General features: G+C 38.1%; 1 protein-coding gene across 2 annotated transcripts in view; it reads right to left on the reverse strand.

The window, feature by feature from the left end:
* Positions 1-4530: 4530 nt before the first annotated feature.
* Cntnap5 (contactin associated protein family member 5) overlaps positions 4531-22481 on the reverse strand; it is a 964156-nt gene continuing 946205 nt past the window's right edge. The window contains exons 22-24 of one of the 2 annotated variants that reach the window (XM_075987656.1): positions 17596-17814; positions 10458-10529; positions 4531-8160 (exon numbers count right to left, since the gene is read on the reverse strand). In XM_075987656.1, coding sequence (XP_075843771.1) covers positions 7964-8160; positions 10458-10529; positions 17596-17814 — 488 coding nt within the window. In that variant the 3' untranslated portion in view covers positions 4531-7963. The remainder of the gene's footprint in view (positions 8161-10457; positions 10530-17595; positions 17815-22481) is intronic. The other variant, XM_075987657.1, reaches the window with a different exon arrangement.

The raw sequence follows: 22481 nt of genomic DNA on the forward strand, positions 1-22481 counted from the left end.
CAGATTATATAACTCAGACTTGCCTATAGATCTCTATGTAGCCAAAAATGACCTTGGACTTTTGGTCCTGTTGTCTTCACTTCCTGAGGAATATTGAGGTAGTAGCTCTGTACCAAGATGACTGCTTTATTTGGAGCCGAGGATCACACCTAGGTTGTTTGTGCATATTATGAAGTCATTTATCAACTGAGCTACATCCCCAAACCATTAAATCACTTTTAGATTTTATTGATAATTCTGTGTCCACGGGATGACTCCTAAACACAAGTATAAATAAACACTATACAGAAACAAATCTACTCAACAGGAATGTTTGCCTGCTTTTTCAAACATAGAGCTATAATGTAAGTAACACAGTGACAGTACTCCAGAACAAGGAAGTATAGGCAGTGTAAGACACAAGGTACAAGTTTTGTGAGGGACACTGTGAAGGGGTCAGCAGGGCCATAGGATTTCTGGGAGATGTTGAATTCAGGATAGTTCAAGAATGGTTTTTACTAAATCAGTGAGCTTGTTCATGTGCACTTTTGTGCCTGAAGTGCAGTTTGGTATGAGTCAGTTAAGCATAAAAAAAAAAAACCCAACACAGTACTTTGAGATGCACTTAAATCAATAAACCTGGAGAGTAGGAGATTTGTGTGTTTCATGGGTCATGTTGGCTAGGAGTTAATGATCTGAGAAATCAGAGTGGCTCTCAGGGATTAATTACTTGACTCCTCATTAACCCAAGAACAACACAGAAAGACATATTTATGTTCCACACAAAATGATACAAAATTCTTTCTTTATTAAATATACAATATTTACAGGTAAGTCTTCTGTACAGCAAAAAACATAGAAAACGAAGAAATCTAAGGCTAACTTTAAATTTCTCCATACCGTGTATTAAGACATGTTACATGGCATACAAAAAAGACTTGGGATGAGGAAACATCACATGGGGCTGGTGATTCTTCCACAGGACCAAAATCTATAATATCCAAAGAAACAAGGAGTCTCCAGCTAATTCCCAAGGATATGGTCTGCTTTGCCTCTGTTGTGCTTTTGTCAAAGAAAGCCTGTATATATCATTCATGTATATTAACAAAGTATAAAAGAACCTCTCCCAATCATATACACTTATGCATACCATTCATATATACATAAGTGTATATGATTGGGAGAGGTTCTTTTATACTTTGTTAATTATTTGCTAAAAGCAATCTCCCTAGCCTCTCGTTTTTTCAAAGCAGGTGCCAGAAAAACTTTAATTTCTCAATTGAAATGAACATGGTAATTTTCTTAGGGATTTAGGAATTTCGTGAACGCTTGCCTATTTTATAAGATATAATTAGAATGTGTCATGTGTCTTCATTTCCGTATGTTCTATCTTCCTGCCATAGGCTAGTGGGCTGTGTGAAGTGTCTATCTAAGACAACGTAGGCTATTGGGAAGCCTGTCTGTTGACAAGTTCAAGAGAAAGTTATTGATTTTTATCCTCACCAAATATGAAGTTCTTCTCATGATATAAATATAATACTTTAAGCAAGGTATAGTTACTTACTGTTTTTTTGAAAGAGTATTTAAGGCAGGACTGTTTGCTACTGTTTGCTACACTGTTTGCTACTGCCATTCAAAGAGAAGAGATTAACCTACTTCATGTATGTCCTTTGCGATATGGCTGACTATAATGTGAAAGTAGAACTAGTCAGAGGTCCATTCATATTATCCTGTAAGGTTGCAATGAAAATGGCTCCCCCTGGGGACGCCATTCAAGAAGGCTTCAGGGTGACAGAAGGCCTGTTCCGCACACCCAGTGCCTTTTTCATTTCCTCTGAGATTTACTGCTGGGATCTGAAGCATGGCATAGTATAATGCTAATGAAAATATGAGCAGGCTTTAATCACTGGCTCATATCACCTTTTTCATAACTTGGTATTAGCCTTCTAATTTTAACCTGCTACTCAATGCAAGCTTTACTTGTGTGCTGAATGGCAGAGAGGGAACAGGGTTCACAGTGTGTCCGGTAGTGGCTTTCCGAAGTACACACTGCAGGTGATAAAAAGCTCTGTACCTTTCTATCATGATGCCGTGCCTATGGATGGCACGACCAAGGAAAGGGAAAGAAAGATCACTAGACTGACTCCAATGTTTCAGAATTTCTATCCATGGAGTATCTGATTATGGGCAATGGACCTGAGGATCATGACAATACTTTATTTTGCTTAAAGTGGCCACCTGGGTGCTCACACTGGCCAGATGAAATCACTGTGGTGATAATTCAAAAGCATTCCAGGACTATAATAGTGAAACATACAACTTAAAATTCACTGGGATAGGGTGAAAATGCCATGTAACGATGAGTAAACCATGTTTCGTGCAACAGCTGTAATACTGCCTCTTCTCTAAGTGTTGAGACTCCTGAGTTAGGAGCCAAGAGAGTGTGGAGAGAAACTACCCTTACTTCATGGTGGAAGCTTTGACCCTTTTAACCTCCAGCAGCCACTGCTTGCTCCATGAATTCCCTCTTCCTCCTTGACAAGCTCCCATCAAGTCTGCTTTAACACAAAAAACCCACTGTTCCTTGAGCCTCTTGTGTCCCCTTAACCACTTTATGGACAATAAGCATTACACACCACAGAGGACTAGCTTACAAAGTACACTGTCTCACTACATCATGTGCTTCTTATTCTTCCTCAGAACACCTTAATACATAATAATACCATGGAAATCATTCAAAAATAACAAAACAATCACTAGAAACTTCTATGAGGCATTTAAACAGTTTCCAAGATAAAATGGTGATAAATCTCTGGTTACAAAGTAGGTATGGATATAATTTCCTGGATAACGTTTGAGGAACAGCCCTATTCCTTTTCACTTTTGTGTGTGTGTGGGGGGTACACACATGTGCCTGTGTATGTGTGTATTGCAGCGTCTCCCTTTTTAGGTTAATCAACTATTTAGAATTAGTGAACAAGAGCTGAGAATGAAGAACAACTAACATTTTCAAAACAAATGATTTGAGGGTGACTGTGAGCAAGGCCTAAAAAGAAGTTAAGAAAGCCCCCAAACCTGGTACAGAAGTGTTTCAGTGTTTGAAAGTGTGAGTCGTTCAAATAAAACAGTTCCGATCTGCATGAGAGACATAAAAAGTACGCAGGCATCCTTCAAGAACTCAAGCATGTTTGTGCTTGTCCGTACCACCCTTCCATTTGCCACTTACAGGTACAACATTGCTTGTTTATTTATTTAGTTGAAACTTGACCTGTGGGTCATTTGAGGACAAAGCAAAGGCAAACAATGGCTTCAGAGAGTAATGAGTGGCAGGATTATATAGTTCCTCAAGAGACTCTTGCCAGACTGCTGTTGCTAAAAGGTTGCTAGATTATAGCTCTAGGAATTCAAGAGAACTGAAATAGATAAAACAAGCAAGAGTTCCACAGGCTTGGTGCCCTAGTCCATGGATTCTATGGGGATACTGTAAATGCAACTCACTAATGTTAATGTGTGTCTTCTAATTGAGGCGACATTATATGGAGAGATTACATGCATGACCTTCAAGGTTGGAAACATATAGATACAGAAGTATGATCTTGATTAGGGGGATAATACATCAATAAATTATTCGCTCAATAGGTGACTTCTAGTTCTCAGAGGTTTACCTAAATATAGTCAAATGCTTCTTTAGGGCTGAATGGGGAGAATTAAAAATGCCAGAATACTAACCAGTTAAAGGGGATCTAGAAGAGCCATGATCATCAATGAATGTCCACCAAAGAAATGAAATCAGAAGGGGGGTGGAATTAAAGACTTCTATTTTATGTCTCCAGTCTTTTCACGGGTCTGCCCTACGCATACAGCCTACATTTGGAAAGCTTTAACTGGAGCTAACATGTGAGCATAGAGAATTTAACAGCTTTCGAATATATCTGATATAGTCAGAAATGGAAGTCCACACCTTGGCGGAGTTAAGTGGTTCTCTGTGAGTTTGAGCCCAGCATGGTTTACAATAGAGAGTCCTAGACATGTCACGGATACCTAATAAAAGCTGTTTAATGAAAATATACAGGGGCCATTATTTTCTTTCTCTGTCCAAAAATTCCATTTACCAACTTCTATAGAAATTTATCTCTGTGACCCAATACCTTAAGGAAGATAAACAAAGCAGTCATTTCTGGAATAATTAATAAATATGACACAAAATTAAAAGAATTGTCCAAAAATATGTTTGCTTTTAGAACCCTCTGGAACGTGGTTTGCACATGAACTGTGCCTAGTACTAGTTCTCTGCTACCTGGTGTTGTGTGGACATCTCCGTTGTTGTAAGATATGCTGTTTTATTTGCATATCCAACAGAACACTAGAGTCATGGACATTTCACATATGTCTTATGTCTGAGAACAGGAAAAAGAACTGCATATTCATTTAGTTTTGGTATTGCTTCTGCTTTGATGTGGTAGTCACGATTCTGTCAAAGGCTGATAATTAAGATAAAGCCACATCTTATTACTAAAGTGAATAAAATAATATATCAGCTCCAGGATTCTTCAGATGAACACAAGCTGATCTATTTATGAATAGAAATCCAGAAAATGACAAATATCAGTTGTCCTAACCTAATTCTTGGAGAAACCACGGCTATTGCTAAAATTTCTTTAGGAGAAATAAACATACAGCTGCTTTCATTGATAGATTTGTTCATGGGATAATATCAGTACTATCCCTTGGGTTGGAATATTACATAGATGTTTTTGGTCTTACTGTAAAAAAATCATATTCCACGAGTTATTTTTTAAACAGCAGGCATCAATGACTGAGCATTATGTAATAGGGGCATCATGAAACCTATATACCATAGGGAGAAGTGGTGGCTAAAGGAGGATTAAAACACACTGACTCTTGTTTTAGGCTGTAATTGTTTGAAGGTGAAAAACACAGCTGAATAACTGTACAAACCAAACAGGCCTTGCCACCACCCCTGAATTGTGCTCTTGCTTCTGGCTGTGATGTGCATTTAGGGGGAGAAAACAAATTGCTGGATTTTTCACCCGATGTGTGTTGTGGGGCTAAACTCTCATTTAGCCCTGAGAATACTTAAATATACCATCTTGGTGTGCATCTACCATTTGGTCTCCATGCCCAGGGTCCTGGCATGCACAGCCTGCGCATACAGGAGTGAAGTCAGTAGAGTGTGTGCTATGCAGACGGCAGAGACTAGCTTCACAATTTCTCTACAGGATTATCTCTAAGGACATACTTGTGGTGAGGGAACCATACACATTGATTTGGCTTGCACTTCCACATCTATCCAATCACATCGTGCCAGTAAAACGTGGTGCTTGGTTCTGAGGACTCCAAAAAGAAAGTGTTTCAGTGTGGCTACTCTCTCTTACCTGTTGTTTCACTACCAGAGGTGCTTAGGGCTAAACTTCAGCATGACTTTTATTTCTTGTGGCAAAGAAGCAAAAAGGTGACTTATACAACCTTTTATAGAGACAGAAGATTCAAATTCGAAAGAAGAAATTGGAAAACAGGGAATGAAGGGCATAGGGAAAGAGACTTTCAATATCTTTCATTTTATTAGATGATCATTTGTCATATTAAAGATAGAAAATTAAAAAGGGCATCTTTGTTAAAATTGCTTTAAAATAAATTCAGTAGCAAAATGATAAAGATATCCTAATAGAGGAAGAGGGTGTATAAGAATCATAGAAAATTTTAAGGAAAGAACATATATTTAGGACAATATCTCAGAGCTGTGGACTGTGATGCCACACCCAATCCTTACCTCTGTAGTTCTGCAGTGAGAAAAGCTACAGATTGAAACCTGGATGAAGCCAGTGATGGCTTAACTGGGGCACTGCTGAAGAGTCGGAGATAGGACACTCACTAAGAAGATGAATGACCTACTGACTGTCAAGGCACCTGCTTTACAAATCAGGTCTGCCCTTCAAAGAGAATTGGTCAGTACCGTATCCATCAAGGATCTTGCTTCTAGCAGTTCCTAAGTCCTAAAGTGTTTGGGTGATTGTTTTTATTCCAAGGTGGTACAAGGGCAGAGTTAAAAAACGATCAGGATTACTCACCATGAACAAAATCAAGATGCCTTTTGAATCGACTATGTGTTCTGCTACCAAGAGAACCCGAAGCCTGAGGTGCAAGAGACTACCTTATTTAGGCAAGCAAGGCAAGTGCATGGGCACCTTTGTGTACATGAGTACAGATTTGAAAGTGAGATGTGCCTCATAGGCAAAGGGATTTCCCCAAACCCTTGATCTAGAGGGTTCCACACTGTCCCAGACGATAGTCAGGCCCTCACCTCCTAGGAAACAGCTCAGATGTCAGTGAACTCATAACATGTGTTCTAGATGGTGTGCCCTGCTTCTCTGCACCTGCTTCCTTTACTGGATCTTTCTGGGTGGGTGGTTGTGGAGAAGTCTGCTCAATATTTCTCATTTTTTTTCTGCACCTCTTTTCTGTATTTTTAAAAAGTTTTCCTCCAACCTGAGTTAAGAGGACCTTAACATTTTTTTATGGAACCATTTTAGATTTTTATTTGAATTCCATTTAGGTTTCCACAATACACACGTGTATAATTTTTCTTCAATATAGCAATTTTAGGAATAACCTATCTAACAAGTTCTAGTAAAGTGGAGAAGGCAGTTGTTACATTTCAGGAGCAGCTATTTCCTCACAACTTTCATGAAACCCCCTGGTTTCAGGCTACTGCATCCATGCCTCAAAACAGAGCAGCAAGAGAGGCCCAAAGTAGTTCTCACTACTCTGCCATTCTCTATTGGAAAGAACTGGGACTCTAGGGGAAGGAAAATGAACAGTACTGGGGGATACTCATGATGCCCACACTAAACTAACACAGATGTCTCTGGTTGCTTGTAAAATGCCATCATAACAAACAGGCCAGAAGGATCTCCTTCTGCCCCAGGCACCCCATGGGTGTTCTCATAGCCTAGGTCCTCCAAGTAGAGTGTCTGTTTTCAAGGGTGCTATGAAAGTCTTCCACCTCAGGCAGACCTGTAGCCTCTCTCCCCTCAGCTCTCAAGGGAAGCATGCTCCCACGGAATCAGATTTTTTCAGTTATTGAAGTCTGAACTGGAGAAGGTTACAGGCAGCACACATGATTGTTGCCTTGTCAAGGATCTCACACTCACTTCACTCATTGCTCTTTAATCAGTGTCTTGGGAAAGAATGTCCTGGATACTTTACAAATACCTGCCTCAGCAACAAAACAAAATAAAGTAAATGAAATAAAAGAATTAAAATGTCTTTAAGCCTGGCCAGATGATGTCTGCCTTAGAAGAATTTCTGTGTGGCATAATATCTCCCAAACTTCTGACCACACTCAAGGAACCTAAAAGAACAAACATTGCTTTCTCTGGGTTGATACTTTCCCTTGTACGCTACTGTTCTACCAGCATCCCTGATAGACATTTTACTTAAACGATGATCTGATTCTGCCTTTCTATGTCATACAAACACACACACACACACACACACACACACACACACACACACACACAAACACACTTCTCTTCTTTCAAGCCATGATACCTACCACTATGGTATGGGGCAGGGTGCCCGGGATAATTGTGAAACGCCAATGCCACAGAGCTCGTCTAACAGAAGATATCAAGACCAAGTGCCTGAGAAACTGACTTTTAAAAACTCAACTACAAACATCAAATGTACATAGGTGCACACGTGCCTCTTGTTTACAATAGTGAAGTCTGTGTCTCCAGTGGTCACTTTCACAATGATGCACATGTCAGTGAACAACAGTAGCCACAGCTACCTGACCTCCTGAGCTGGATGAAGGAGATCAATGCTTTTGGTGGATGCAGGTGTGTTCCAGAATATTAATGTTGAAAGAGAGAAAAGAAATACCTAAATTAAAAGATAGGAAAGAGAAAAGGAGAGGGAAATCCCTACAAAATAAAAGAGGAGTAGGTAACCCTGTGTCATCTCAGATGAAGTATTCCCGTTTGCACTCGCTGGCTGTGTTTTGCAAGTCAATGTCATTTCTAAAGGAATTGTCCAAAGTCTCTGGGTATTCCTTCTCCTTCATCTGATTGGTACAGTGTGACTGCTTATGCTGATATAGAAAGCGGGTCATGATGCCGATGACACAAAAGGTGATAAATGTCACCACTGCTATGACACCTGCAAAGAAAAGAAGGGGAAAGAGAAAAAAGGTGTCACTGAGGAAATCCAGGCTAGACAAACACATACATTGGAGGGAAAAAATCATAAACAAATAAAATACACAAACAAAAATCTGATCTTTACCCAGAGATAAAGACCTGCTCAGAATCCCTTGACCTTCAGTTTGAACAAATGTTTCTACAAGTAGAGTAATGAGGGAGAAAGGCTGTTTCTCCTAGAAGGTTGTGTTTATGACCTAATAATGCACATGGAGTTGGAACAGCAAAGGATTTGTGTGGTTTCTGTGTTGTTTTATTTTTGTTAATAGGGATCAAATTCCGATTTCAGAGATTTTAAGTACACCAAAATTTTCCAAGAATTACTTGGATTAACTACCACTACCCCCCTCACTCTGTGAGAATGTAAGGGTTTGAGACTATGTATCTGTCTGTGTGCCTGCGCGTCTGTGTGTCTGTGTGAGTAAGTGTGTGTAGGTGCTTGGCTGCCATAGCACTTGTGCGGGTGTCAAAGAGCAACTTGAGAGTCTGTTCTTGCCTTCCACTTTCTTTTAATGTAAGATTTCTCTTGCTGTCTCTGACATTTCTCAGTCCCGGGTTACATGGTGGGCCCTTATTTCAAAAGCAACAAACAGCATGCATATGAAATTAATAATTAATAGAAGCAAAATACTTAGGTTTTGGTTAACAAAAATAATTTAATTTCTGACTAAGTATACACATTTGAATGTTTCATGTTTTCTAATTATTTGTTGGTCATCGTTCATTACTGTTTATCTGACTAGATACCAAAAACTTAAATATATACACCCATCTTCCACCAAATTTTTAAAATTTGTGACCATAACTAAGATCATTTACATTTGCTCATTGGGTAACATGTTTTACAACTATTTTAGAAAAAGGCAAAGTAAAATACCAAAGTTGATAGTCTAATCTGGGTGGCAATGAATGAATCTGAAGCATGAACTGCAGTTTTATAATGTGGCTGAGGTTGCTTCTACTCCTGGGTTGAAGGGGTTATTGCAGGCTGGAAGCTGGGCAAGCTTCCCAGGATCTCCTGTGGGGCTGTGATAATCTTCCCATTCATAGAGACTCAACAGGGCTTGCCAATGAGTGGGGGAAGACCAGAACACATGATTTTTCCTCATCAAATGAAAACTTACAGGAATAGAGAGAGTTATAAAATTTTCCGTGACATTTACTGATTTCAAAGAAAAATCAAGTTCAACTCTCTTCCCTGGAGAAGGCATTCAGCTCACATTTTAAGTACTTCCCTAAGGAAAGTCCTTAATTGTCCCCCTGCTCTGGGATGCTACTCTGGGGGGTTCTTCTGGTCGCATTCATCTTTGGAACCAGCTTCTATGCTGTTATTGCTGTCTGTTGCCTATCTCTTTCCTAGCCAGTCTGCTCATTCTAGGAAGACAGTAATTGTATCTCCCATCCTGCATCTCTATGTTTAGTACAGGTCTGACCCAGAACTGGAGCTAATTAAATAGAAGTGAAATGAATGACTCCTGCAGACTTTTAAAGAACTCCATCTGGTGTGGAGTCATTCATCCCAGCTGCCAGAAGGCAGGGTTGAGGCACCTGCTATGGTTATAAGTCACCAATGGAAATGGATTTCCATATCTCAGGCATCTTACATTAAGCAAAACTTGGGAGATATTCTGTGTTGCAAGATCCAGATGGGAACATCAAACTCCTGTAGGCATTAGAGGGGCTGTGACAGAATAAAGAGTAGGGTAGGATGAGACCAGCACACAGTTTAAAAACTATAAAGCAAGGGAAGGTGGTAGGAGAAGCTATAAGCAGAGCAAGCAAACTCTACATCCATAGCCAGATGGACTGCAGGATTTGGAACTTCAGTCATATGGGCTTCATTCTACTCATTAGATCCAACCCAAATCATTCTGTAAAGGAAAACCGAAAACAATGACTGCTCTGTTCATCTGTCTGCCCCAATGAGATTTCATTGGTCTATTTTGTTTGTGCTTTAGAAGTGACAACAGGATGCAATGAACAAATGCAGACTGCCTATCTGTAAGTAAATGTCCCAGCTGTTGGCTCAAAGTTCAGCGGCCTGCTGAATTTGAGGCAGAATGAAGCCACAGAGCTGCTGGCCCTGGAGGAGAGTCTGCTATTAATCTTGAACCATGAAAGAAAAGGCTAAGGGATGGAAGGCAATGCCTGATTTGGTGTGCTAAATGATCATGGGTAAGGAAGGCTTCAGATAATTTTCTGCAGACCACAGAACCAGAGATATTTTTCCTGCTCTTATTGATGAAGACAGGTTACCTCCAATGACTGCTGAGTCACTTCGGACGGCATTTGTGAGTGGTTCACGCTCATCTGTCTTTCCAAAGGGATCTAGACGGAAGAAAAGACCAAAGCTTAAACTTTATTCTTCCCTCAACCACAGGGAGAACATATTCAGTGGACAACTGTGCAGTGTAACAAGATTCCTATAGTGAGATATGAACTAGCGTTTGGAAGGAAACTGAAATAAATATCACTTAAAATGATTAGTTGAGTTCAATCCCAGAGGCCACATTAAAAGCTGTATTTTGGGGATCCAGTCTGTAATCCCAATGAGGGAGCAGCTGGTCCCATGTGCAGATCAGGTATAGATACAAGGAAACCTGTGCCTCTGAAACAAGGTGAAAGAGAATCCCAACTCCCCAAACCATGCCCTCTCACCTCCACATGCTTCATGACATGTATACACACACTAAATATAAAAGATGAATAAAATATACTGCTTACAACCCATATTTCATGTCATCATTAGCTTCTAATTAAGATTTGAGAGAGCCTTGGGCCAGTGAGGGTGGTGCCCGGCCTGTGCACCTTCTGTCATCGACTCAACCTCCTTCACTTTGCTGGAGAATTCCTAGGAATGGCAGCTGTCTTTTAATTCAAACACTCATTCCATTATGCCCCAGTGGACTCCTTAACTGTGTGAGGTCCTCAGTCAACTGACAAGGAAGACCAGAAGCAGTGGAAGAATTAGCATCTCAGAGCAGCCCTCACCAGAAGAGCAACTGTCCAGGGTATACTCTTAACCTCTGAGCCATCGCAGTCACCCAATTTATTTTTCTTGACTTTCAGTTGCTATGTAGTAGAAGGTGACCATGAACTTGCCATGTAATAGAGGATAGGAGATGAGGAGAAGAAAAAAAGAGAGAGATACAAAGAGATAGGAAGACATGAAGTTAGGGAGGCATGGAGAGAGAAAGGAAGGGATGAAGGGAGGAAAAGAACAGAGAAAGAGATAGCTAGGGACAGAAGAAGAGAATGAGGAAGAGAATAGGTGAAGGACCCTCACAGTCCTGGGCCTGGTAACATGGCTCTGTTGGGCTTTGCCCTTCCCCCTTCACTCTTGTTATGTACCACAGATTGTATCCCTAAAGCTACCCACCAAGGTCTAATACTTTATTTAGACATTTTCTAATGCCAGACTCATTCCTGAGAATGACTACCAAAGTTCAGAAATTGAAAGCCCCCTTTGTTTCAGCTAATAATATAGCCAGTAAAAATATACCACTGCATCATAACCCCTTCTAACACGGACCTCCCCATTTTCTCTCTTAAAAGTTACACCAACAAGATCATTTACTTCTGTTTGTCTGCCTGAGTCAGAAAGCCACCACTTTTTCTTCACCACTTAATGAAAGGGAAAGCAGGTGTTTAGATGTTGTTTGTGCCTAATCCAAGATCTGGGAGAGAGGAGAGAGTCCCTAGACTTGCAGGTCTCTCTTCAACAGGGAAGGAGATAGAGAGAGGTAGAGATAAGGAGCTAGGAAAATGTAAGAAGGGAGTCTGCATTATAGGGAGTAAATATTAGATGGGACAATGGGAGGGAAGAACTATGATGAGGGGGATAGTGGTGAGACTGACAGAATGGTAGGGAGAAAGGTAGTAAGGCAGAGAGAAGCAGGAAGGTATGGATGGAGAGGGTTGGGGAGGGAGAGAGGGAAGGAGAGGGAATGAGAAATATTTAGCTATTCTACCTCCTATGTCCTTACAACCTCCAAACTCTGGCATATTTCTATGTCAAGCTTCCTTCCTGGAATTCATCCTGGTTCTCCATGAATGCTCAAATTTTAATGCTGTACAGTTAAGATTTTTCCTTTTTCTGCTCAGATCCTACTGGTTCCAACACTATTTAGTACATGCACTGCTTTTAACGTTATAAATAACAGAGTTATTTATAACTATGTTAACCAAGATTTATCCATTTCTAACATGTTTTGATGTTGATAGGTTAATATATATTAATTTACTTCATTAATTCCAATTCTCTAGTATTTATTAATGCTACAGAGAAAGCATCTCAGATTGGCTAAGATAATATTTTCAGTAGTATGTTTGGTAATCAGGTTCTGCAAAGTAACCCTTATCTCAGTGATGACTCATTTCAGGAGTGCCTTCTTTTCATAACTGATCAACATTAAATATTATATCTTAGCTTTAATTCTCCCTCCTTGAAAAATAAATGCCTTAGCCTAAATGCAGAAATGCATCCATGTATATGTTTCCATCCATCCTTAACCTGCCATCTACCATCTAGCTACCTGCCATTTATATGCCCATTTCTTTATCTCTAACATTTGTCTGTCAATAATTTAATGCTATATGGCATATATTTTCTTATCTACACTGTTTAAGGACTCCCATTTTTAAGTATAATTCTAGACATTGTGTGATGAGTAAGCAAAGGTGAGTTTTCACCCAGTACTAGGTCTCACCAGAAATATGTAACAATACTTAAGACATTTTCTCTGAGAATGGTCTTCTGCCATTTGAGAATGTCAAAGAACAATTTGAATCAGGACAGTGTTGTTCCTTTTTCTATATATAATATCAGTCTATAGCTGAATACTGATATATCAGAGTTTTTCAGAAAACTAATAATTTAACACCTTGTTGGTCAGGGTGTGGATATGATTGTCAGGTGTGAAATACTTTTCTGGGAGTGATCCATTCTTCCTTCAAGAGGGTTCTTTACGACTCGGAATGCTCTAAAGGGAAGTTCCTTAAGGCTCAGAGAATAAAAAACTCAGTAACTCCACTAACTGAGCAGATGTTTTAGGGCCCTCCTTCCCCAAGCTTATATAAGCAGAAAGGATGGATAAGAGATACTCTCATATAAGTCAAGCTTCCTTGAAGGTTCTCAGACCATCAGAGCTTCCTGAAAAGGACAGAGATTAGCAAGACTGCCTGCAAGAGATACTCTCTGAGCTGTTGAGCTGCCCATAAATCTTGCAGTGAGCTTCAGAGTTTCAGTCATATAAGCCATCGCCTATGCCAGGGTAGGCTTTGATGCTTTCTTGAATCATTTCTATTGCAATGAGTGACCCATCATCCACAGTCCTGAAAATGACCCCAGGGAAACTCACTGGTTCTTCTTATTGGAATTTGGAGGTAGACTCTTGTCTATCACCAGTTCTCTGAATTGAGTAAATATTTTTTTTTTACATCTCCTCAGGAATATTGTCACACAGTGATAGTCTAATTAGTTCCTAGAGACAATAAATGTTTTACACACAAGCATGCCTTACACACACACAAATCAATCTGTCCACAGCCTACCCCCCCCCCAGCCACTCTGTTATCTAACTTATACTTCCCAAGTCAATGTGCCTTCTCCATCAAACACCATAGAGATAATTATGGGACTGCTAGCAGTAGTCTCCATAACACAGGTTTGGTCAAAGTTACTCAACAGATTCAGCCCTACGGGGCTCAAGCTTGCCAGCCCTGCCTCACTTTCTTCTAGTAGAGGACACTATCAAGTCCCTATTTCCTGTTTTCTTCCAATTCTTTGTGAGTGTGTGTGTGGGGGGGGACTGTTCGACACAGGGTTTCGCTGTGTAGCCTTGGAGCCTGTCCTGTAACTCACTCTGTATACCAGGCTGGCCTTGAATTCACAGAGATCCACCTACCTCTGCCTTCAGAATTCTGGGATTAAAGACATGTGCCACTACTGTCTGGCCCCCATTTTTTGTTGTTGTTGTTGTTGCTGCTGACTAGTCCCTATACTTCTTTATGTAGATCAGATAAATAGACACTCAGATAGATTGATCAATTGATAGATGATAGATGGATATGTGATAGATAGATGATACATGTGTGTTAATAAGTGTACACACACATACACTTTCCTTTTTCTGAGGAATATCAGTAATGGATCTTCTTTCTTTTTTCCTTTTTTTCATTGATCTTATTGAGTTATACATTTTTCTCTGCTCCCCTCCCTGCCTCTCCCCTCCCTTTCTACCCTCTCACATGGTCCCGATGCTCCCAGTTTACTTAGGAGATATTGTCTTTTACTATTTCCCATGTAGATTAGATACATGTATATCTCTCTTTGGGTCCTCGTTGTCGTCTCGGTTTTCTGGGATTGTGATTTGTAGGCTAGTTTTCTTTGCTTTATGTTTAAAAACCACTTATGAGTAGGTACATATGATAATTGTCTTTCTGGGTCTGGGTTATCTCATTCAATATGATGTTCTCTAGATCTATCAATTTGCCTGCAAATTTCAAGAAGCCATTATTTTTTTCTGTTATGTAGTACTCCATTGTGTACATGCACTACATTTTCCTTATCCATTCTTTGGTTGAGGGACATTTAGGTTGTATCCAGCATCTGGCTATGACAAACAATGCTGCTATGAACATAGCACGTGTCCTTGTGGTATGCTCGAGTATCCTTTCAGTATATATCAAAAACTGCCATTGCTGGGTCTTGAGCAAGGTTGTTTCCTAATTTTTCTGAGAAATTGCCATACTGGTATCCATAGGGGCTGTACCATCTGCTGGTGGATCTTCTTTCTAACATCCACCCTTTGCCTTTTGACCACAGCTCTCTTGAGAGTGATAAAAAAGCATTTTATTGCCAAGGCTTTGCCACCCCCAATGATTGAAGTGTTAGTACTTTTCATAGGGTCAAACTTTTCATGTGTCAATTTTCTATTGGTGATTTTTATGTCACTTTGCCATAATGTATATGTGAATGCTTTGCCTAATTTTAATAAGGTTTATTTATTCATTGGCTTTTGAATTAAATCAATTAATATGTCTTGAAAATTGAATACCAAGAGATACCGAGTCCACAAGTCTTTGATCACAGCCAATGCATTTTACTAATCATTTCATTTTCTGTGCAGAACCAGTTCTAGCTGGATGCCATTTTACTCACTCATTTATTTTTGCTTTCGTTATATGCATTTTAGTCATATCAATACAATATCATTTTCAAGAGTAATATCAAAGATATTTTTCTATAGGTATTTCTGAAAGTTTGAATGTTTCAAACCTTATAAACCATTAATGAGTCCCATGTCAAGTATTTTTTATAGATTAAGACAAAGTTTCAATTACATGATTTTCTTTTAGTTAGCTAAACCCAAGACACTTATGAAGCACTTGCCTTTCTCCCAGTACATGCCAAACATGAGCTGACCACATATGTCCATGTTTAGTTCTTGGTTCTCTAATCTACTGTTGTTATCTTTATATATGTATCTATGGCAGTATTATATAATTGATTATCATGCTTTTCCAATATAATGTAAAATCGGGGAGTGATGCCTACAGATTTCTATAATCTATGATCATTTTAGTATTGTTCACAATAGTCAAAATGTGGAAGTAGCTTAAGTATCAATAGATGAGTATAAAAAGAATTTGTACATCAAAACTCATAGCCATACATTCATAGATATATAAACACACATACACATACATTACATGCACACACAAATATACACTAGAATTTTGCTCAGTCACAATAGTTGATTTCTCCATTAAAAAAGAATGTGGATGGAAACAATATCAGATCAGTGAAAGTCATCCATAATAAAGAAAAGGAATGTAAATTTCACTAATATTCAGAATCTAAAAAAAGAAAAACAAAACTGGTTGTAGAACATAATGATACTTGACAGTAGCTTGGGCATCATTGGTTAAAGAATACCAATTTTATCATGAATAAGCAAAATGTACAAATATGCTTTTATGATCAAGTGTTCTCATCAGACACATAAACACACACAATGTAACTATGTAAAATGATGTATGTACAGAATATGCATTTGTATATTTATTTATATATGTATGCATTTGTTTATATGTGTGAATGATACACATGTATAGACAGGTATGTTATCCAATGAGGGCCAATGCAGAGGCAAGAGACTTATTTCCGATGTTTTCTTCAGTTATTTTTATTGGCACTTTCTGAGGCTACATCTTTGACTGACTCTGGAGGTAACTAATTCAGAGAGGTTGACTGGTCAGGAAGCCCCAAGTATCTCTTGTCTTTCCTCCAGCACTGGGGTCCAAGGGCTCACTGCTATACTCAGCTTCTTATCTGGCTGCTGGGGATTTAACTTAGGGCTCATGATTGTACAGCAAGCATTTTAGCATTTGAGCCTTCTTCTTAGCGCCTTCCTGCTAATTTAATAAAGGAATCATCAGATAATACATACAAACTATCATATTTTACACTTTTTGTGTCTATAATTTTATTACTTCTTCCTTAAAAAGAACTAGAGAATAATACTCTAGTTACTATTATCCAAGTCCCCATTATGATGCCTTCACACCCCTTAAATACTTTAGTTCTCACATCACTTTCCACTAAAACAATAGTGATGCAATAATGCACATGCATATTATGAATATGTGTATTATATGTACTACAAGACGCTACACATTAATTAAAACTGCTCATTGCCTTAAACCAGAATTATGTTAAATATGTGTAGGTAATTTTAATTGTTAATTTGTTAACTATTAATTTTCAATAGGCTAAATGCACAATATCTATTTATTGCTAAATTTCATACTTAAAGTATATTACTAAATATATTACCAATTAGATTAATTAGTATTCTAATATTCACACCATTTTTTGTTTATTTCTATCCACTACTGTTTTTGTTAAAAGTCAGTTTAATAGAATCAAGAATCACCTGAGAGACAGGCTGCTGGGTATGTTTGTGGGATTATATTGATTTCTTAACTGAGGTGAGAAGAGCTAACCACTGTGCTTGGCACCACTCCCTGGATGGGATCCTCAACTGTATAGATGTAGAATGATCAGAATACTAGCATGTTTATAACATGCTCTGCTTCCAGATTATATGTGTGACATGATCAGCTACTTAAAGCTCCTGTTGTCTTGATTCTTTGTTATGAAGAACTGGGTGCTTGTACTGTGAAAAAGAATAAACCTTTTCTCCATTAGCTTGTTTCCATCAGAGTATATTGTAAATACAGATATGACCTGTGAGAAGCCAGTTACAATTTGTAACCACCTATAATCATGAAAGGTAATGAGCTGAGTGCTGTTGACCAGCTAGCTGTTTAACTCTATAAGACAGCAGAAGAGTGATGGAAACTCAAGAAAGCAACCTCTCGGAAGTACCTGATGAAGAATGCACAGTGGTCACTGCATTCATATCAGAGTCCACGATGAAGCCACAGTTGGATTCTGTCAAGGTCCCTTGGACAGTCACAGGTGCAATGTTGGCATGACGAAGGGCTGCCTTCAAAGGTGCTATGTGGTTGTATTGGACTGAAGAAAGGCATCCAACAAAACCCAAGGTGTTTGCTCGAGCAACTTCCGGATCCAAGCCAAGTGTCTCTGCAATAAAGAGAACCACAGATCTTAGTTTTTCAAATAATCTGTGTTTTCCTTGACCATTAGCTAAAATGACTGAAAATTCTTTGTTACTCTCTAAATAGAGCTATGCATACCCCTCTTCCTCGTCTCAGCAGCACATTCACTGCAGGCACTAACTGAAACGACTGAAACTTTCTTATTATTCTCTGAATAAGGAAACTATACACACCTCTCTTCCTTGTTTCAACTGCGTATTTACTGCAAGCATTAACTGAAATGGCTGAAACTTTCTTGCTATTCTCTGAATAAGGAAGCTATACATACCCCTCTTCCTCGTCTCAACGCACATTTAATGCAGGCATTAGCACACGACTCAACTATCTCATAGAAAAGAGCTACGACTATCTCCACTTTGATACAAAATTGTTTAAAGTTTCAAATTTTTAATTCATGTATTTTTTGAACTGTGAAAAAGGGTAACGTAGCTTTATTATACTCTAATAAAACACTAGATAGCTGAAATAATTTGTATCTTGGTCCTCATCACTGTTTATCTATGGATGCAGGTGATTAACGCAAGCAAATCACAATGCTTATTACAACATTTGATTCACAATTGTAACATAGGAAAATGATAAGAAGGGAACAAAGGGTTTGGAAATAAAAGTGTGTCTCCTAGAGTTGTATCACGCTTGTCTCAAGGAAGCTGAATAGACTGAGAAAAGGTACATCTCTACCTGCATTAGTTCCTTTCATCATACTGATTGGACACTAATTGGGGAGATGGCTTTTGCCTATGAACATATTCAAATTCCCAGGGCATTTTTAGTCTTTCTGAAAGATGAAGATGCAATCACTTGGGATTCACAGCAAGATCAAATGTCTCATTTTCTTCAAGACATCTCATTCCTGTTCTTAAAAGGGGTCATTTGAACAAATTGCTATGGCGCAATTACATAAAACTGCAAATCATAATGAACAGTATTTTTCTTAAGGTATAATACTTTCAACACAAGTAGATGGCTCAACTGGTTATTTTATTATGATAAGCCTTTCAGTTTCAGGAAGAAGGGCAGGGATTTTCTTATCTACCAGCATACATTATAATTTTATTTTGATTCATAAATGGTCAAATAGTGTCTTCTTTGAACTCTAAGAATGCATTATGCTGACAGCATTAAGAAAATATGTCAGGAAAGTGTGGTAGAAAATGAGACGGTTAATAGTTCTTAGTAATTCTTGCTCTCCTATATCACCCCTAATTATTTTCTTTAAAATATTTATTATTCTTAGATATCTCTTTCTCTTTGTGTGTGTGTGTGTGTGTGCTTCTGCATTTGCACACACCATGTGTTTTTGTGTGAGTGCTTCTAGAGGACAAAATAGAGTATCAGATTCCCTAAAACAAGGATACCTTTGTGAGTGCTGGGAACCAAACTAGCTTCCTCTGGAAGAGCAGCAAGTGATCTTAACCATTGAGCCATCTCTTTGGCACCATTAATTTTTGTTCTCATCTTACTTTTTCTCTTCAATGGGAAAAAATAGCTTGTCACTTGTCTTTTCTTACATACAAAACCAGGAATGACACTTTACTTCATGTGACTAGTATAACAAACTACTACAAATTTAAATAAATTGATTAAAACACAAATTCCTTATCTTTCAACTCTCTAAACTGGAGGTCTGACAGTGCTCACTGAGCTTAAAATCAAGGTATCTGTATGGCCAGATTTTTTCTGGATCTTTTGGGGAAAATAACATTCCTCTCCCATGACCAGCTTCTATAGTCTTGATTCATACCTAGCTTCCTTTGACTTTCTTCATGATAAGCAATATTGTTTCATTTCTCTGAGTCTTTTTTTCATACTCATTTTAACTTATGATTCTCTTCTTTACCACTTTTTTTTTCATTCTTAAATACCATTGTAGCTATAATGGTTTCATCCAAAATAATCTGAAAGAGTCTGGATTGAGGAGATGGCTCAGCCATTAAAGTGGTTGTCGAGTTAGATATGTAGAACACACAGTAGTTAGTCATTGATTGATAGTTAGTGGAGGGTGGAGTTAGTCACTGAGCGGTAGTGCATGAAGGGCAGAATTATATCTCAGGAATAATAGAGAAGCAAAAGACTAGATAAGGGAAGTGTAACCTGGAATGTCATTTTAGTATTGAAGGATTTCAAAGTAGTAGAAAGTGAAGTTTCACTGAACTATACCTTCAGGGTCTAAGTCACGCGTGTCTCTTCTCACGCTGTGAGCTCACTGGAAGGAAGCTTTTACTGATCCAAAGAGAATATCACCATACAGGTTGTCACAAATCAAAGTTTTTGCAACAAAAATAGACATATAGAGAAATTGTGTGAAATGCTAGGAAGTGACATTCTTTCTTTAAAGAAAGGTTGTGTGGAACAAAACCTTATCTCTGGGAAGTGTTTATTCTAGACACGTTAAGACTGTAAATAATGAGAGGTTTCAGAAAAGGAATAAAAGAAACTTCTGTATAAAGTCAGAGGTTTTTTAATAGGTTTCAATTGGTTAAAAATACTGTACAAAGTTCCCAAGTTCCATCTGAAAATACCACAATAGGAAAAGGGAACCAAGGATGTGTGTTTCACATGTGTGTGCACACACCAAAAATAGGAAACTAAAATTTTATAAAATAATAATAAAAAACACACTCTGTTTGATGGATGAGGGAACTATTTATTTGATTTTTACAAAAATAGAATGGTTTAAAAAACCATAAAGGACAATTTAAAATATTCTTACATGTCACTGTATTATTAACTTGTAATAGCAATTAATAATTTTCTTCCTACACATAAGTGAAGGAAGTAATAAGAAGGGAAATAAGGATGAAAATCTTCAAATTTATTACTCATTGAGTAGCCATAACAACACAACATTTATTTATTTTTGAAAGATATCATTTTCATTTTTAATTCTGTATATATGTGTTTGTACATGCTCACAGATGCATTGTATATAGAAGCCAGAAGAGGGCATCAGTTCTCAAAGAGTTTAGTGAAATAATTTTACATAAAATACATAAAAGAGATCACAAAACTAAGAGAAACTCAATACTTTGGTCAAATATTACACAGTTTACTGAATTCTGTATTAAATATATTATACATTTTATAATTTCTTTATTTCAGTGCCTAGGTTACCATTGAACTAGATAAAGAAATAGGTAGGTGAGGTGTCCCAAGCCAGATAAGCAAAACCAAAGGCATGTTTCACTGACAAGAATGCAGTGCTACGCTCTGTTCCCGAGATTCTTAATATAAGTGAATACTAGTTAAAATAGAAAACCATGAAGTTTCTTTTCATAAAACATGTTATCACTTTGTAAAAACATAAGAATTTATGAAGAATAAAACCTAATTTCTAACTGCCTTATTAGGAACAGCTTGAGGTTGTCTTTCTAAACACACTTGAAGATACTAACAAATATCAGTGTCTCATTCCCTTCAGATTTCTCCCCTGCCCCGAAGTGCTAACAGGGAAGTGGCATGGAACACGGACATAGTGCAGGCAGGCCTGTGTGAGCTGATGAAATTTGCTACAATACAGAAGACCTCCGTCTTTATTTCTAAGCTTTGGTTTTGCCCACCGATAACCAACAGTCATTATGTCTGCCACAAAAAGAGTGGGAAAATAAAACAGTATCTGTAAATCTTAGCTAAGTGTTCAGAATGTGTTTTGATGACTATTATTTTTGCTTACATGTTCTAATATACATTTATGATGCCCACCTTCAATTTGGTCTGGAAAGTAGCTCTGTAATTATGCGTGCCTATTACACATGCTTGAGAACTTGTATTTGAAGTGCCATAGCTTACAGAAACAAGCTAGGTTTCACAGACTTTGCCTCTATCACCTGAATTGTGGGGTTTACATGGGCAGATTCTGGGAACCCCCTGTCCCAGTCAGGGTAGTGTAATTAACCACCTTTCATTTCAGTGAGAGACTGTCTCAAGGGGATGAGCTGGAAAGATGTAATGGATAGTACTTGACATCCTTCTCTAGCCTCCGCCTGTTCAAGTATACATATACACACACACTATACATGTATGTGTATGTGTGCATATATGTACGGTGTGTGGGGTGAGTTATACTCACAATTCACCCTCTGTCTTTGTCTGGGGGTAAAATCTCTTAAAATATAATCTTTCAATTCTTTCAAATGAATAGCACGTTCTTTTCACAGGTCTGTTCATTCATTTGTTTGCTTGAGACAGGGTCTCAGTAGACAGTTCAGATTGTCTTGAAACAGAGTTCTCCTGACAAACTCTCCCAGGTTATGGGATGACAGGCCTTTGCTAACTCACCTGGCTTATAACATATTTTCATTAACTGAATTCTTGAGCTTGGTACCCATTACTGAAATTTTGAGTTTTGATTAACATTTCTCCATATTAAATATATACTGTTAATTGTGCACTGTCAGACATGTTATCTCTTTATTGCTTCTTTATTTGTCAGTTTCAAACTTCTTTGCCTAATTTTGATGTCCCTTCAGTATATTGAAGAAATAAAATGCCCATGAAATAAAATGCAGGTGTTGCTCTACTTATTAGAAAATTTGAATAAATGTTATTAAAGCATTGAATAGCTCGGTTGATAATTTACTCAAAACTAACTTTTTCCATAATTCCAAATATTTTATTATTATTTTTATGTGT

This window comes from Microtus pennsylvanicus, chromosome 10, assembly GCF_037038515.1.
Source record: "Microtus pennsylvanicus isolate mMicPen1 chromosome 10, mMicPen1.hap1, whole genome shotgun sequence".
In the NCBI taxonomy this organism is placed as follows: domain Eukaryota; kingdom Metazoa; phylum Chordata; class Mammalia; order Rodentia; family Cricetidae; genus Microtus; species Microtus pennsylvanicus.